Source organism: Rhea americana, unplaced genomic scaffold (genome assembly GCF_003343005.1).
Source record: "Rhea americana isolate MKP2758 unplaced genomic scaffold, rheAme1 scaffold_256, whole genome shotgun sequence".
Taxonomy (NCBI): Eukaryota; Metazoa; Chordata; class Aves; order Rheiformes; family Rheidae; genus Rhea; species Rhea americana.
This window is the reverse complement of record NW_028186375.1, coordinates 661,230-676,211: the sequence shown is the minus strand read 5'-3', so window position 1 is coordinate 676,211 and position 14,982 is coordinate 661,230. Positions and strand designations below refer to the sequence as shown.

Genomic DNA, 14,982 nt, shown 5'->3' with positions numbered 1-14,982 from the left:
TTAATAATGTTCATCAACTTATGAGGACTTCTTTTCTAAGTAGAACAAGGCTGTGTAGTTCTCCTAGCTCCGCACCCCATGTAAGTCCCCCAATCAGCAAGATTTACTGTGTTCGGAAGTACTGGGTGGAGTGCTCCGGCAGAACTGGACCACTGCTACAGCCGCATTTAAAATAAAAGTGATGTCAGGAAATGGGTGGGGGCAGGGAAGGGGAGAATAGCAAATGACACAGCCCACGATCAGGAAACTCACTTGGCAAGATTTGTGGAAAACCGGAGGTATAYAGGAGTAAAGCTCCCCGAAGCAGCGCTCAGGCTGCTCCCAAYGCTAATCTGTTCCCGTTATCGGAGCTCAAAGAAAAGAGGACAGTTGCCAGCTCTGGAGAATTGGGAACGGCGCCAGCTGACGACACACTGCGATAGGCAGTCGCTGGGGTCTGGGTGAGGCCCGCTATCATGTGATGTGCATTTGATAGCAAGGGAACAGGGGAGGAAAACACCAACTAAAAAAAGCACCTACTGTCAATTTGTTTAATAAAGGTAAGAAGGATGCAGCAGGAGGAAAAAAAGGGGTATCCTGCAGTTGTACAGTGGATACAGTGGATTACTACAGCAGAGGTTGCTTTTGCAGAGAAAGCAAAAACCAGCAGCAAGCAGATTAGGCACCAGCACCCTCAGCCAGATGCAGCTCAAGTCATACATCCCTTCAAGGGGGAAATCCGCTGAGGCAGAAGCGTAGTAAAGCATTTTCACACCTGCAGACTGGCCAAACCCCTGGAACAGCACCAGGAAAAGGGGGAGTCTCGCAAAGCAGATCCACACACGGCCTGAGAAGGTGCAGTGCTGGTTAACAGGCCAAAGCAATGACAGAGCCTCAGGGACGGAGAGGACTGGATGGAGCCGGATGCTCTTGGATACACATGCTGCAGCAACTCGCCAAGGAGCGTGCTTGTTCCTGCACTGTGGAGTTATCTAAAGACAAGCAACCTCAAAAAATACAGGAGCTCAAGATGGGAAAATCATTGTGGCAGCTGCAGGACACGACTGTTGTCCCTGCTGTCCTCTCCTTGAGTTACAAAATTCACTGGRTCCTATTCCTGCACCCTCCTCTACTGAAACACACGCGTGTGTGGACACACAAAGCTGGGCCTTAYATCTTCGACAGATAAGGCAGAGATGGAGAAAGGAAATATTACCACTAGGAATTAAACAGAGGTATTAGGAAAATTATTCAAAACAGCAAMGGGATTATGTAGAAGGGCTGGGCATTGAACTCAGGTCTCCCAAGTCCCCATCCCATCCCGCACACCATTATTCTGCAAAGCACCTAAACTACTGGGTGCTAGAAGTATTAACCAACAAAATTTCTCCTCTAAAAGAAGCCCACAAAGCTGCAAGACAGCTTTAAAAGCCAAAAAAAGAAAAGTTATTAGCTTAGTATAATAATGACAAATTCAGGGCAGCAGAGAAAAGCTAAAAGTGCATATAACAGAAGAGAGTTAAAACAAGCAAGAGAGTGAAATTCAAAGAGATGAAAGTCTTTGCAAAATCATCAATATGCGCACAACATTTTGTAGCATTAGGTACCACGTAATAAGAATTAKATCTTCAGTTTAAGAGCACCTTAGCCTGGAAAGATACTTCTGTTGGCACCAACTGGTTTTCAATGAGCAAACAGGAATGCAAGATGCACGAACAGTTCTGCACCACAAACTCAAAGCTACAAACTGGCAGATCTAAGAGCGCGACCAAGTTGAAAGCGAGATGATCACAGACAGAAGTTTTATATAGCAGGCCTGGCTTTCCACCAAGGAACATACTCAAAAAAAAAAAAAAAAGCTTTATTTTGCTACACAAAACATTTTGGTGCCTCTTTGTTCCACTATACTTGCACAGAGAATTGGAAGCTTTACTTTCTGTGGCTGTTTTCTCTCGTGCACTCACTCACACACACACACACACCTAAAGTGAGGGCCCAGTTAACGCTTAGGAGGTGTGAGTACTTGTTGATAAGCCCTAGAAATATCCCATTCCAATTCAACCATCCTAGGCAACTATCCAGTATGCTCACAGGACAGCCCAGTTCTGCACACTAATGACAGATATCATTTACGCTTTGGCAATCAGACAGGCAGATGATTTAACAACACTTACCCAGCTTTCCAAGAGAGAGAAAATACTTGGATATGCTTAGTAAAAATGCAGCTAATGTTGGGATTGCATTCTTTAAGATTGTTTAATTAGACCACGAGTCACAAACAATACAACATTTCACGCTGCAATTTGGACAGAACCAGGCTTCAGCAGCAATTGCAAGATAGTAGGCTGAGGCACCAAATCCCAGAGAAATCTGTTTTTCCCCCACTGATTAAAAGGAGTCAAAATTAGAGGTGTCAAAAATCAATCAATTGTGGCTGTCTGCATGGTACTTGGAAAGCTATTGCTGGCACTAAAGCACAACACTCCCTGTATACACTGTCTCTGCCACGTGAAACCAGTAAAATCACTACCTGAAACTAGAATCACCAGTTTATTTTAATTTTGTATGCCTAGTTATTGGTAATTCTCTCTCTCTTTAGGTGTCTCTGTTCCTGCTTAATTATCCCTAGTCTCTGCCTTTGGGCAGAGGCAACTTAGTCACACACCTGTAYCTCCAGTTATATGAAGGAAACTCTTCTACCTCTTCAAACATTGAGTGTCTAAACCTTTGAAAAAAGGTTTGTAGGTGGGACTGACTCCATTAGAGTCGGTGGCAGATCACTTGCCAGCGCCTGGGTTTCATACCAGATGTCCAGTTCACAACCCACGGCACCATAATCTTATTGGAGTAGTATGCATGTTTCAGTGGCCAGGAGCTTCAGGAGCTGCACTGACTTCAGCAGCATTAAGAATACTAGACTTTCTTCTTTGCCTTAGAGTTTGAGATAGCTTCAGATCTAGACAGGAAGCTTCTGAGTTTTTACTTGGTTTAGTTTTGAACTCATGCACAGACACTGAATTTAGTGTCATTTATATCTAACTTCTATATCCCAGGCTCATTCAAATCACTGCTGAAATTTGCCCAGTCCCCTAGGAAATGTTAAAATAATGGAAAAATCTATGAAAAAGAAAACCTGACCTCAAACTGGTCTTGATTAGTTAGTTTCTGGAACACAGTTTTCTTGACTGCTCTTCTTATTTTTTAGTATAAACAACCACGCAAAACCAACGTTTCAAGAGCTTCCCACTTCAAGTGGAAATGCACTCTAATAATATTTCTGTGCTTATGTGTACCTAAACACAAAGGGTCACATTATACCTTCATTTACACCCAAGCTAAACCAACTACTAAAGCAACCCATCAGTATTGCCTGACTGTAACTAAGGAAAAATTGTGATCCATCATGCAAAATCTTATCCACTGAAAAAGCTAAAATGTGAACTGTTAGCGAGCAGCAAGGAACCAGATTACAACCACACACCATCACAACGCTTGTTTGACACCAGCCCAAACTGAAACAACCAAAATCTAAAGAYACCTTCCTCAAATGACAACCTACACGACACATCCTGTCTTTCCTCTGGTGAATTCGAGGTACTTTTCCTCCTAGGAAGCTTTTCGGTGTAGCATTCACCAAAAATCTTGCTAGAAGTATAAAAATCATCAGCAAACACAGGAAGAACAAAGTCAGAGACTGAGCTCTTTGCATCCCTTCATAATGAGGTCACTTCAATTTCAGGCTGAATGATGCTGTCAGAAAACCATGAGGATATTCTGCCCATGTTCATACCTAAGGAGAAGGCTTTGGAAAACATATTTAATTAAGGAGTTTTTGCTAGGTGTTTGGTTTTTTTCTGATCATGGTTCATTTTCAAACAACTGTTAAAATATGCTCTACTGATAATAGATGAAAAGAGAAAGGCATGAATATTTTGGCTTCAGTGTTCATTAAGAACACATACAGCATGCACGAGGCTTCCTGCTCATTGTTATAATCAGTGTCAGACCTTACACTTTAATACCTGCTGCCATATAGCCTTGAGCTGTGATCTAGGCAGCTCTCACGAGCTAAGCAAGATCAGGTTGGGACAACACATGAAGGAGAGGCCCCCAGGACAATATCCAAGTGCTGCAGATCCTGGCAGCTACGTAGCAGCAGGGCTCTTCTCTCTCATGGACTGCCTGCACATGAAGAAGCTGCTATATGGGCATCTGGGTGTATATCTGCAGCACAGCTACATCCTAGCAGCCCTCTGCCTTGGTATTGAAGGAGGCATAACATGCCTTTTTGCAACACAAATGATTCCACTTTCAAAGCAGGTACCACTCTATCCATGTAGGTTAAAGCAGAGCACCTAATACAATTGCCTTGCATAGCAAGCCAAGGCATGGAGTAACAGCCCTATAAGCAAGCCTGAACCAGTAACAATAAGCCAAAAAAAAATACAAATAATGAAAAAAGAAAAGCAGGGTTTTGTAGCCCAGAAAAAAAAAAGTATGCATTTTGTACAGAAATAAAATGTCTCAATCAATCAACTGTTAAAACTCTCATGTCCTTATCAGCTCTCATTTTGGGTTACCTTAAATTCTTCATAGTTTCTACTGGATACAGTTGAGTTTTCCTGCTTCCGGTGCTAATGCCTCGTGTGTCATCGTGCTGTCAAACAGCTGCTGCGTTCCACCCCGTGCTAGGCTGCGTATCAGCGAGAGAAACAGTTTCTGCATGCAAATGCATATGGGTTGCAAAGTGCATCAGAAGCTTTTGTGATTAATTCTATTAAAAGTACATGCTGTTGAGCTACTTTTGTTAGCGCTATTAGTATRACATGATGGTAGGGAAAAAGTGTCTGAAAAAGCATAGAAACACTTCCTCAGCATTTATTTGTGAATAAGCTCTAAAACCCTTTAGAAAAGTTTAGGGGAACCTTTAGTATCAGCTGGTAACGTGACTGTTTTGGTATGCCTGCAGAGTACACATGGCAATTCCTGCGCCCCCTGTAAATTTGACTTGACTGATGCTCATATAAACTGTGAGAGATGTGTTTTACAAAGAACTTTGTACTCACTGCAGTGAAGAAAGGAAGTTGCAAGAGTTTGATGAGGAAAATCCCTCAAACACTTCTGAATATCTGCCCCTCAGAGTCAAAATGATTCCACAGTCACACAGCTTAAATAATGGGACATCCTCAGGGACGCAGTATTAAACGTTTTAGAGAAAACGTTTGAAGAGAAGCTGCATTAGCTACTGGATTTCTAATCTTTTCACTTTCAGCTACTTAGAGGTATTTAGAGACACTAAAGGATGTAAAGTGACCATGTTGAGCAGTCTGCCAGGGCGCAAGGTTTTGAAAGAGATGTACTCAGTCTCTTGATTAAGACTTTTGGCAAATAAAGCTGAGATTTTCATTTTATCAATCAGCATTTTCAATTTCTCAGTGCCCTGGGTTGTTTCTAACAGTGAGAACAGTGCCTCCAATAGAGTGCTATGCAAAAACCAAAAGCATGAACAAAACAAGCCCCCAAACGCATGTACTGCCGAGTTTTATTTTCCAATCTTGCAATAAGTAGTCCTTCAGACACTCAGCTTTGTAAAAAAACATGTGAAAATGGACACAACAGGAACAGAAAGCAAAAGCAAACCAYGAGAGTCCTTTCCTGTTGCAGCTGCCTGCAGGCTCCAGAATCACGGCCGCACGCCCTCCGCGTGCAGTTAGAAGTGAGAAACAACCACATTATTGTATAAGGCTGATCTGAGTGAAGTATAGGGTAAGCACAATTTCAGGCTGCCTCTTKATGTTACTAGAAGAAACTCTCCGGATAAATCATTACAAGTAACTTTGAATTTTCCTCACATCAGGAAATTGCACATAAAATAACTTCAGGAACTCCCAAAATAAACAGAACTGAAGCAGTGCATTGCATTACGGCCTATTTTTCCTCAGTATATCACGGGCACTGTACAACTTCAGAGCAAGCATTACAATCATTGACAAGCCTGAGCTAAGTTTTGCTCTTAGATGTACCTCACGGTTTTCCATTGACTTCATATGTGCGACAAGACCAAACCTCCAAATCTTCTTCCTAATTTTCTCTTTAATTCAAGAAAAAAAAAAATAAAAATAAGTAAATAGCCAGTCAGGCTTAGGAGGCAGTGGAGAAACCTATGCCTTACTTGAGGAAAAAAAAACCACCAACATAAAACAAAACACTTCTTGTCCCTTCTATCCAAAGGAAGCTCTAGACAATTCTGGAGCAAACAACYACAAAACAAATAAAGTTTGTCCACCTTCACAGTCTGCTCATTTTCTTGCAATTTTTACAAACAAACGCTAAACCTCCATTAAAAAAAATAAACAGATATACCTTCCCTCTCAGTTGCTGGGGGAAATACTCCTACCATCACAGACCTTATAGACAAAAGACAGAAGAAAAAAGTTAGCGAACAACAACGCAATTTCAACAAATTTTGTTGAAACACAGAATGCAGTTTGAAAACAAATTGTGAAAGGAAAGTGTTTTCTCGAGTACCTGTCATTTATAGTAACTTCCTAAGTTAAACAAAGTTAAGAAAATGTTTTCAGATCCACATATTGATCTGTTCACCTCTCTCGGTTGTTTTGTTTAAAATAACGTTATTAAAAAATGAAAAGTGAGCGAAGGCCTACGAAGTCGGCACCCGGCGAGCAGCACAGGGCCCATCGCGCTGTGGCTGTGCCGCTGCCGCCAGGCGCTGTCCTGCCCAACGCTTCGCTTGGCAGAGCAACTTTTCCTCCATCACGAATTGGGAGATAGGGCTGGGGGCTTCGAGTTCAAGTCACTAGTTGCAAGATTTTTTTTTTTTTTTTYCCTAAACAATACTGCTCTAATCAGGGTGAAAAAATCCACACGACATTTGCACAGATAAAACTGGGAGGTGGGGGGGACCTCTACAGGGAACAGCACTACGTAGCTATACAGAGGTGCTTTACCCAGAGGTGCTTTACCCAAACACCAAAATAGCATGCCTCTCCCTGGTTTGCTCTGTGCAAATATTAACTCTGATCCCCCCTGTTCATCAGGGATCCCAACACTCCGGTCTGGTTTTCCTGATTTCCTCCTCCCTGTTGGGCTTTTGTAGCATTGCCAACAAGGAGAGATGAGGAAGTTTCCTGTGCCTGATAATGCCCTTAAAAGGGCCACCCAAGATCCTTCCCAGGCTGAAAAAAAAAAGGATGCAGGGATCTCTGGGATCCCTCTGGCTAGGATGGATCCTCTGTTGAGGAAGACATGGGAAAGGGAGCAGATCCAGGGGCATCATATGCTGCACAGGGGCCAGTGCTCACTGAAGAAACAAGGAAGGAGCAGGCCCTGGTTGCTAGGTCTAAGCTATGAAGCAYGTTGAAGTAATCTGGCTCCGTTCCTTTTTGCTCTTCCTGGTTTTCTTCTGCTGGAAACCCAGGCTTCTTGCCAATAAGCCAAGGTGTGAAACCAGACCTGGGAATTGTTCTTGGATTTTTAAGCTTAGACAGAGCCAGCGCAAGCTGCGGAGTTGTTATTCTGCTCCCTCACTTTGCAAGAGTGTCTTCAAAAGACGAAAACCCCAAGTTTCCAGTAGCTCCTGGGGACTCATGTCCAGCTCACTAAACCAACTTACGCCAGTGCTGTAGCAGACAAAACAGGTCACGGAGCAGCTCTGGCCTTACAGAGCACAAAGCRCCAGTGGTAAATGCTGGTAAGGAGCCTCTTTACAGCAGCCATTCTCACGCAGAGCTGTTTGTGCAGTCTGCTCCCCGTCGCATAGCGATCACGCACGGAGACAAGCCATCCTTACGGCAATTTACTATCAGGGAAGTTCTCACCATTATACAAGCCCAGAGGGGTGCAAGGCCAAAATCGTGCAGTGCTGCCAGTACTGAGGCTTCACCAGAATTCCTGCCATATTTGATTGCTCATTTGGGAAGAGGGGAACCAAAGCAGGTTTGGGGGGAGCTGGGAAGGTGGGGTTTTGTTGCTTTAAGAAGGTTGCAGCTCCCTGAGCCAAGCAGTTACAATCTCTAGCTTCATTTTTTTYCCTAGTTTTTTAGTTTTTAGCCCTTTACATTATAGAGAAACCTTGGAAACATCAAGCTGCAAGGATTAAAAAAAATAATAATCAGAGGGCAAATTAAATCATCTAGTATAATTTCTTTAAGAAGTCTTGCAACTTTATTTATTTTGAAGGGACTGAGCACAAGATTTTTCTGAATCGTTGAGGGATAATTCTTTTTAAGGTGCGTAACAAAATCATACCAAAATTATACCTTGATAACAGATCAATCTCTTTGTGAACCTTTTTAGGATTATCTCAACAACACCAGAAGCAAATTCAAGATTTTTTAAAACTAGTTAAGTTTCCAACCATAATACTGTACCATATTATTAGATCTCTGGCCACATTAAAGTTAARCCTAATATACTGCTTGATATTCAACACGAGCCATAACCTCAACAGCCATCCAACAAACTTTGTTACGTGAAGAGAAGAGCAAAGCAAGGCTAGCTGTGGTATTAGAGGGTCATTCTGCAGRTTTGCAGCAAGGGGAAACATGCTGCAACGTGTTTCTGCCTTGTGGTTTAGGTCAGGGCTAGTGTGAGCGACTCTGGTTCACTCTAACCACCGGCAGCAAGCTCAAGCATTACCCCACTTGGAGGGAGAGGCAAAGGGCACAGCCCTTTCCCACCAGCTCCTCCCCCTGCTTCGAGTGGTTGCTGGCTGGTTGGACAAGATGAGAGACAGCAAAGGAAGGAGAAGAAAGGGAACAAAAAGGAACTTTCCTGCTGCACTGTCTCCTCCCACTCATGGCACAACAGATCTTCAGTGAGGCTGCAGCTGAGAGATTAACTGCCTTTGCTGGTTGCTGGTACAGTTTTTGTATGGGGAAGTGCTGCTGGGGGTTGTGACAAGCCTCACGCGATGCTCCGTGCTCTGAAGTGAACCTGGAGGAGATCCCAGCTCAGTTAAGTCTGCTGTAAGACTTTTGCGGTCCTACAGGGCACAATTTCACCCTCCACGGACATGAGCCCGACTCCAGAAAAGGGAGGCAGGCTGGAGGTGGCACCAGCAATCTAGCATGGAGGAGGAGAGAAAGGGTTGACAAACGCACTTGATGCTCCTCTTCTGAGCATCACACGTGATGCAGGCTGGACAGCGTTTCCTATCTGCTGCAAGGGCAGCTCAAGAGGCCTGCCTTTCTCCTGCCCACTGCCAACTCCACATCTGCACAGGGCCAAACCAAAGTTTTGACRCTAGAGTTTCCTGGTAGCCCTGAAGCCTAAGAAGTCTGCAACCAGAGAAAGGCCACAGAGCTCTACCTCATGCGTCACACACTGCTCAGCAAAGCTCTGGCCATTTGGTTGTGCCCACAGCCAGTCTTCAGCTTATCGATGGCGAACCTGCCTATTTAGCCCAAAATTTAGGCAAGTTCTGCTTCAACCAACTCCTCTGGAGCAGATTCCTTACCTGRGCAGTCACCGCTTGTGCTATTGCAAACTTTCAAGTACAAGCCGTCCGACAGCTYGTCTCCTTCTGGTCTTCTCTAAAATAGCCTTGGGCTTTTCTCATAATCAAGAACAGTGAGGCCCTGCTGCATGTCAGCCCCTCTGGGGAGTAAGGCGTCATACAGCCACACTAGTCTCCAAGGACAGTAAGACTCACAACAAGTCRGTAGGATACTCCTGGTTTTGAAAGAGCTGCTATTCACCCTTTCCTTTCCCTCTGCAGTATCAGCAATCCCAGTTGTATCATTTTCCTTTAACAGGACATCTTCCACACTTGCTTTCAATCTCTGAATTTGCTAAGTCTGTGCTTGAACAGATCCTTGCTTTCTYGCCCACTTTCACAGAACTTGCAAAGCTCGAGACTTCTGCATCTCCATCAGATCTGGTGAGAAGGACAGACAGGACAGATATAATACGAGAAGAGGACCACTTTCTTTCTCTTCCCTACGAAGACTGATTTTAATATTAACCTAGTTTAAACACACCCTAAAAACAGATGTAAAAATTTGCACATTAGAAAACATTAATACTGGCAGATATTCACAYTCCCTTCCAGGATTTCACAGAACTCTGCAAATCCCCTGTGACAGGACCTAGATGGAACATGGACCTTTTGCTATCTCTGCAGCAGTCCAAGAAACAAAGCAAAAAYCAGTGTACTATTGTTTATATATTTGGAATATTTGCCTTGCTTAGAAGATTCACAGATTCAAGTATACCCCATCATATACGGGGTTTTTCCTGGTAGGTGTATCAGCTTCTTTGCTTTAATATTCTGATTTTTCTGTCACACAAAACAAAGATTTTTCATGTTTGTTTTGTCCTGTTACCAGAGCAAACCATTCATTTTTAACTGTTGGTTTTGGCATAGCAGTACTCCATGTTCATAATGGAAATGTGTTTTCAGTGGTAGTACTGAACAATAGAAAAGTCTCTTTCAACTGTCGGGTTATGAGGAGAACCATCTGTTATTAAATTTAAGTCACAATGGCTCTGTTTCAGAAATGCAGTGGAAGCTTCACTAACTTTGCAGTCAACACATCTGTAGCATTACAGGAAAACAGTTACCTTAACTGAAAGCAGCAGCACAAAATGGTCCCTTTATTCCAGCCTAATTTGATAATGATGACTAACTAAATATCTTGAAAGTAAGCATTTTCTGGATGCTGTCGTATAAATTTGGGGCCTTCRCAATTTATATATTTGTATCCTAGCAATAAAAATCGAATATATAGAACCCAGTAAAAAGCTTAGTTTAGTCAGGCTCAGTTCTTTGAACTATATCTACACTGAATAAAGCAAACTTCAGGAATTAAAAACATAATGAAGGTGCTTAATTCAACACAATAGGAAAGTCAAATTTCATCATCTGCTTGATTGACTGTTACAGGGCACTTTATTGGAAGCTGGAGAACAACTGAACTACTAATGCAAATTCTACAGAGCAGCCAGGATTTCAGAACCTGGAAAAACAAAAGAGAACGACTCCAGTCACCAAGATGGGAATCAAAATACCCTCCAGTATAGCACTTCAAATCACCTCTCCACCTCATGTGAAGTTATCAGGAATTGCTCTATTATTTCTGTCATTAAGAGACCATTCCTCCCCCCACCTTTGCACCCATTCCTTTAAAGTGTAGCCAGAGATTATCAAACCCAGCGATAGCCTTTCAACAACTCGGCCAGTTGAAAAATCTCTCAAGTTATACTGCTATCAGCGCTGCACGAGCTGACGTCAGGCTGCTGTTTACTGGAGATGGGATAGTGCCAATTTCCACTGAGCTGAAGACAGCAGTGTCCGGCCTCTTTTGGCTGTGCCCAAGCAGAACAAACTCCTTGCATGTGTTTGCATGCATGTACACACATGGGGCAGAGCACATGCATGTGGCCCTATTTGTGGGCGCATATAAACATGGGGGGAAAGGGACTTGCTCTCGTTTTCCCATTTTAACACCAGAATTAAAAACAACAAATAAATCCAACACTCAGTCTTCTCTGAAAAACTGCAAGAGAGAAAGGCAAACATCACCTGCTTTGCTAAACATCACAAAAATATAACGTAGCGACAATACTTGGGATAGCCGTAAGACTCCTAAGTAGCAGCTTATGGAACTAAAATAAGCAAAATTGATGTCTATCAATAAAAGGACTGAGGTGAAAATCTGAATATTGACATGATAGATTTCTGCAGGAAATAGTCAAGTTTTACTGGGACTACTTAAGTTTTCAGAGTAACTGCACTGCCTTCCTCTTTGAAAACTAGGAAATCCCCAGGTCAGTGTTAAGTAAGATTACTTAGGTAAAACTTGCTGCATGAAAATATGTTAAAAATATTACCAGTCCAAGAGGAAGAAAAAAAATTAAAACGAGTCTGAACTTCTCATAACATTTGTTCACTTTGATGTTCCCTATAACAGGGCAACCTTTTAATTGTGAGCGAATGTGTGTTAAYGGAAAAGGACAAAAGACAAGACAGTATCAAGTCCTGTTTTCAATTACAGTTTTTATCCATTTTATCTATAATTATCTCAGTAGCTATAAGGCTTCACTTGAAGTTTTAAGCATCAATTCTACCTGAAAAAACACCCTCCAGTGTATTTGAGGTTGAGGAATATAAAAATGCAGTAATCTGCACATCAAGTGAAGTTTTCTGTATTTATACCCAAGCAGGGCACGATGCTATAAGCCAAGGAAAAGAAGAGTCCTGAAGAGTTTTGGTTCCACTTAATGACTTCTCCCCTTGAGAGCCCAGATGCACACTACTCTGACTTTTTACTTCTCAGGAGTGTATCATAAGATGATCTTCATATGGACACTGACTTGCTCTCCTGATGATTTTTAACCCTATCTTATCCAATCTGCTGATRGGACTCCTCTTTCAACTTTAAAAGCTTTCTCAAAAATTTCTAATGAGCATACTACCTGAAAAGATTTTACAGATCATTAATATCACTCTGTAGGTTAACTACAGACAATATAAATACTTGTTTTCCCTCCCTGTTTAGGAAACTTCCAAGTTTGAGGCTCCCCTAACAGCAGTAACACAATGTGAACAGAAAATATGCAAAGTGTAGGGAACTTGATTTGAAAAAAAGTACTAAAATAAACTTCTTAGATGTAGAACCTCAGATCTGATGACTAGAAAAGTTAAGCTGAAAACCAGMACATCCATCCCAAAGCCTTGAACAGGTAAAACAGTAAATATTTAAATATTTTGGCTTCTTTCAAGTTTAACACAAAACACATGAAGAAGGTACATTGGCTGCAGCACATAGGTTAGCCAAGACCTTGCAGGCTGCCTTCACAAGAACACTTTCACTCTTGACAAATAGTATTAAATAAATACATTATCAATCAGCAAGATATATGCTGCCTTTCTAGTCTACAAGAAGTTTTTGGGGGCTGGTGACAGTCTTCAGTACTAAAGTTTGCAACATTTTACTCTGAAGTGATAAATAGCATCTCTTTGTTACTGATTGTTTCCTTCCCTCAGATTATTATTTCTCCTCCATACATGCTCAAAGGTACCAGACAGGATATCATCACCTAAAACAAAACTGAGAACTGGCATTTTGAAGTCTAGACATGATTTCCTCTTTTGGAAGTCTTCTCATATCTGTACCTTCCTCATATAACCACACTAGAGTAAAGAGTTCTCAAGGTAACCTCATTCCGCTCTTCTGTATATAGACAACAGTTCAAATATAGCAATTATTTCTTTAAACCAGGGACCACACCCTAATAACTTGGTTGATAACAGCATTCAGTCAGCAACACTTACTTTTAACACTTTCACCTTTTGCTTCGTGTCTCAGGACCAAGGGGAGTTTAGTATGGACCATATACATTGTCAGTACACAAGGACCTTTATCTCATATGACTTCCTGAATCCACTCATTCTTGAAATGCTTTCTCATATCCTTTAAAAACCCCTGATCAGTACATTTATTTGCAAATATGCATTTGCAGAGTGGTTTTCAATCAAGCTCCTGAAACTTTGTTTGATACAAAGCTTTCCTGAATAACACTAAACTTAAATAGGCATGCCCAGCATGTGAAACTGAGGAGGTTTAATTTTTGTTTTTGTAAGGCTGGCACCAGTCCTTTCTGCATTCATGTGCTTGAAATTTCACTGCACCTAGCACCAGTACCTATTTGGAAATTTGCTTTCTGTGAATTTGCTTATCAACGTGTGGCAGAGCTTTAAAAGGTTACTTTAAACAAAGTGACACCTTTCCCCCCAAGGAACACTGTTTCTCTGGTGATCTTGGTATTATGTTCTCTAGCTACACATTTTTGAACTTGTGTATGCTCTGCAATTTATGCTGATGACAGGCTTTCAGGATGTATTACTGCACATGTTAGCTACCTATACRCATCATCTACGCATGCATTACCTACGCAGAGTAATATTTCTTGGGTTGGACACCTTTGTTTTATACTGCACTGGGCTCTGTATGTATTGAAAATAAGTTTAGCCTCTGTCTGCATTCTCTCTACACACTTYGACCTTTGTTCATCTGCACTCTTCTGCTCTTTCACTGCTTTTTCATTAGGGAATCATTTTCACTAGCCCTACAAATGCACACTGCTCTTTTTTTTTTGGCGGGGGGGGGGAAGCCTCCATTTCTCACTATAACTGGCTTTCAGTTTTATCTGTCAGTCCATTACAGATGCTCGGGAGCTCTTGGCTTGAAGGATTATTTCAAGGGTGTACACAGCACTGCTCTGAATAAGGGAGCTGCACTGTTGTGACCACATGCCATGACAYAGGAGAGATCCTAGCTGCTAACGTAGGGAGGAGCAGGGTCCAAGAACCCCCTTTGATTACCCAGGTGACTGTCCCCTGTGAAGTTCAGCAAAACACAGGTCAGGAGGACCAAAAGTCAGTTTTAGCTTAAAATACTAAAATTCCATTTTCTCTGAAACAAGAAAACCGTATTTAATCGGGTTAAAAGAGTTAAATGATCCAAAACACTTTGGTTTTAGGATTACCCGAAATCTTCATTTATTTTGATGTTAACAAAATGAATTTTTCATGTTTCAGGACAAACCAACCTACACTTTTGATACAGCCTCAAAATCAAAAACACAGTTGATAGCAGATTGGGGAGTAATRATATAACTGATTAAAAGCTGTTAACTGTTCAAAGATAAAAGACACAYGACTGAGTTTGACACTATTATGTAATGCCATAGAAAATGCTCTCAGCTGATCYGTAGTTCCTTCTAGAGAAAGCTTACTTTCCCAAGTGGTACTCTCATGCAAGTAAGGGGGCATTGGAACAACCTTTGGGGAGCTTGCAGTCCTCCCTGCCTCTCMCACTGAAGCCAACAGTAAGTCTCAATTATCACATTTCCCAGATTCAGAACCAACAGAGGACTTCAGTCTCTTCAGTTCCCCTGCACAACATTGTGCAGTCCAGGAAGATTTGCGGTGCGGCAGCCAGCTTCTCTTCAGCTCTGTCAGGCTTCACACACTAAACA

At 42.0% G+C, this 14,982-nt stretch overlaps 1 protein-coding gene across 1 annotated transcript in view; it reads right to left on the bottom strand.

The window, feature by feature from the left end:
• Positions 1 to 4,613, bottom strand: part of SERTAD2 (SERTA domain containing 2) — a 46,434-nt gene extending 41,821 nt beyond the window's left edge. Inside the window, exon 1 of the mRNA XM_085307264.1 lies at positions 4,560 to 4,613. Coding sequence (XP_085163390.1) covers positions 4,560 to 4,573 — 14 coding nt within the window. The 5' untranslated portion in view covers positions 4,574 to 4,613. The remainder of the gene's footprint in view (positions 1 to 4,559) is intronic.
• Positions 4,614 to 14,982: the final 10,369 nt, after the last annotated feature.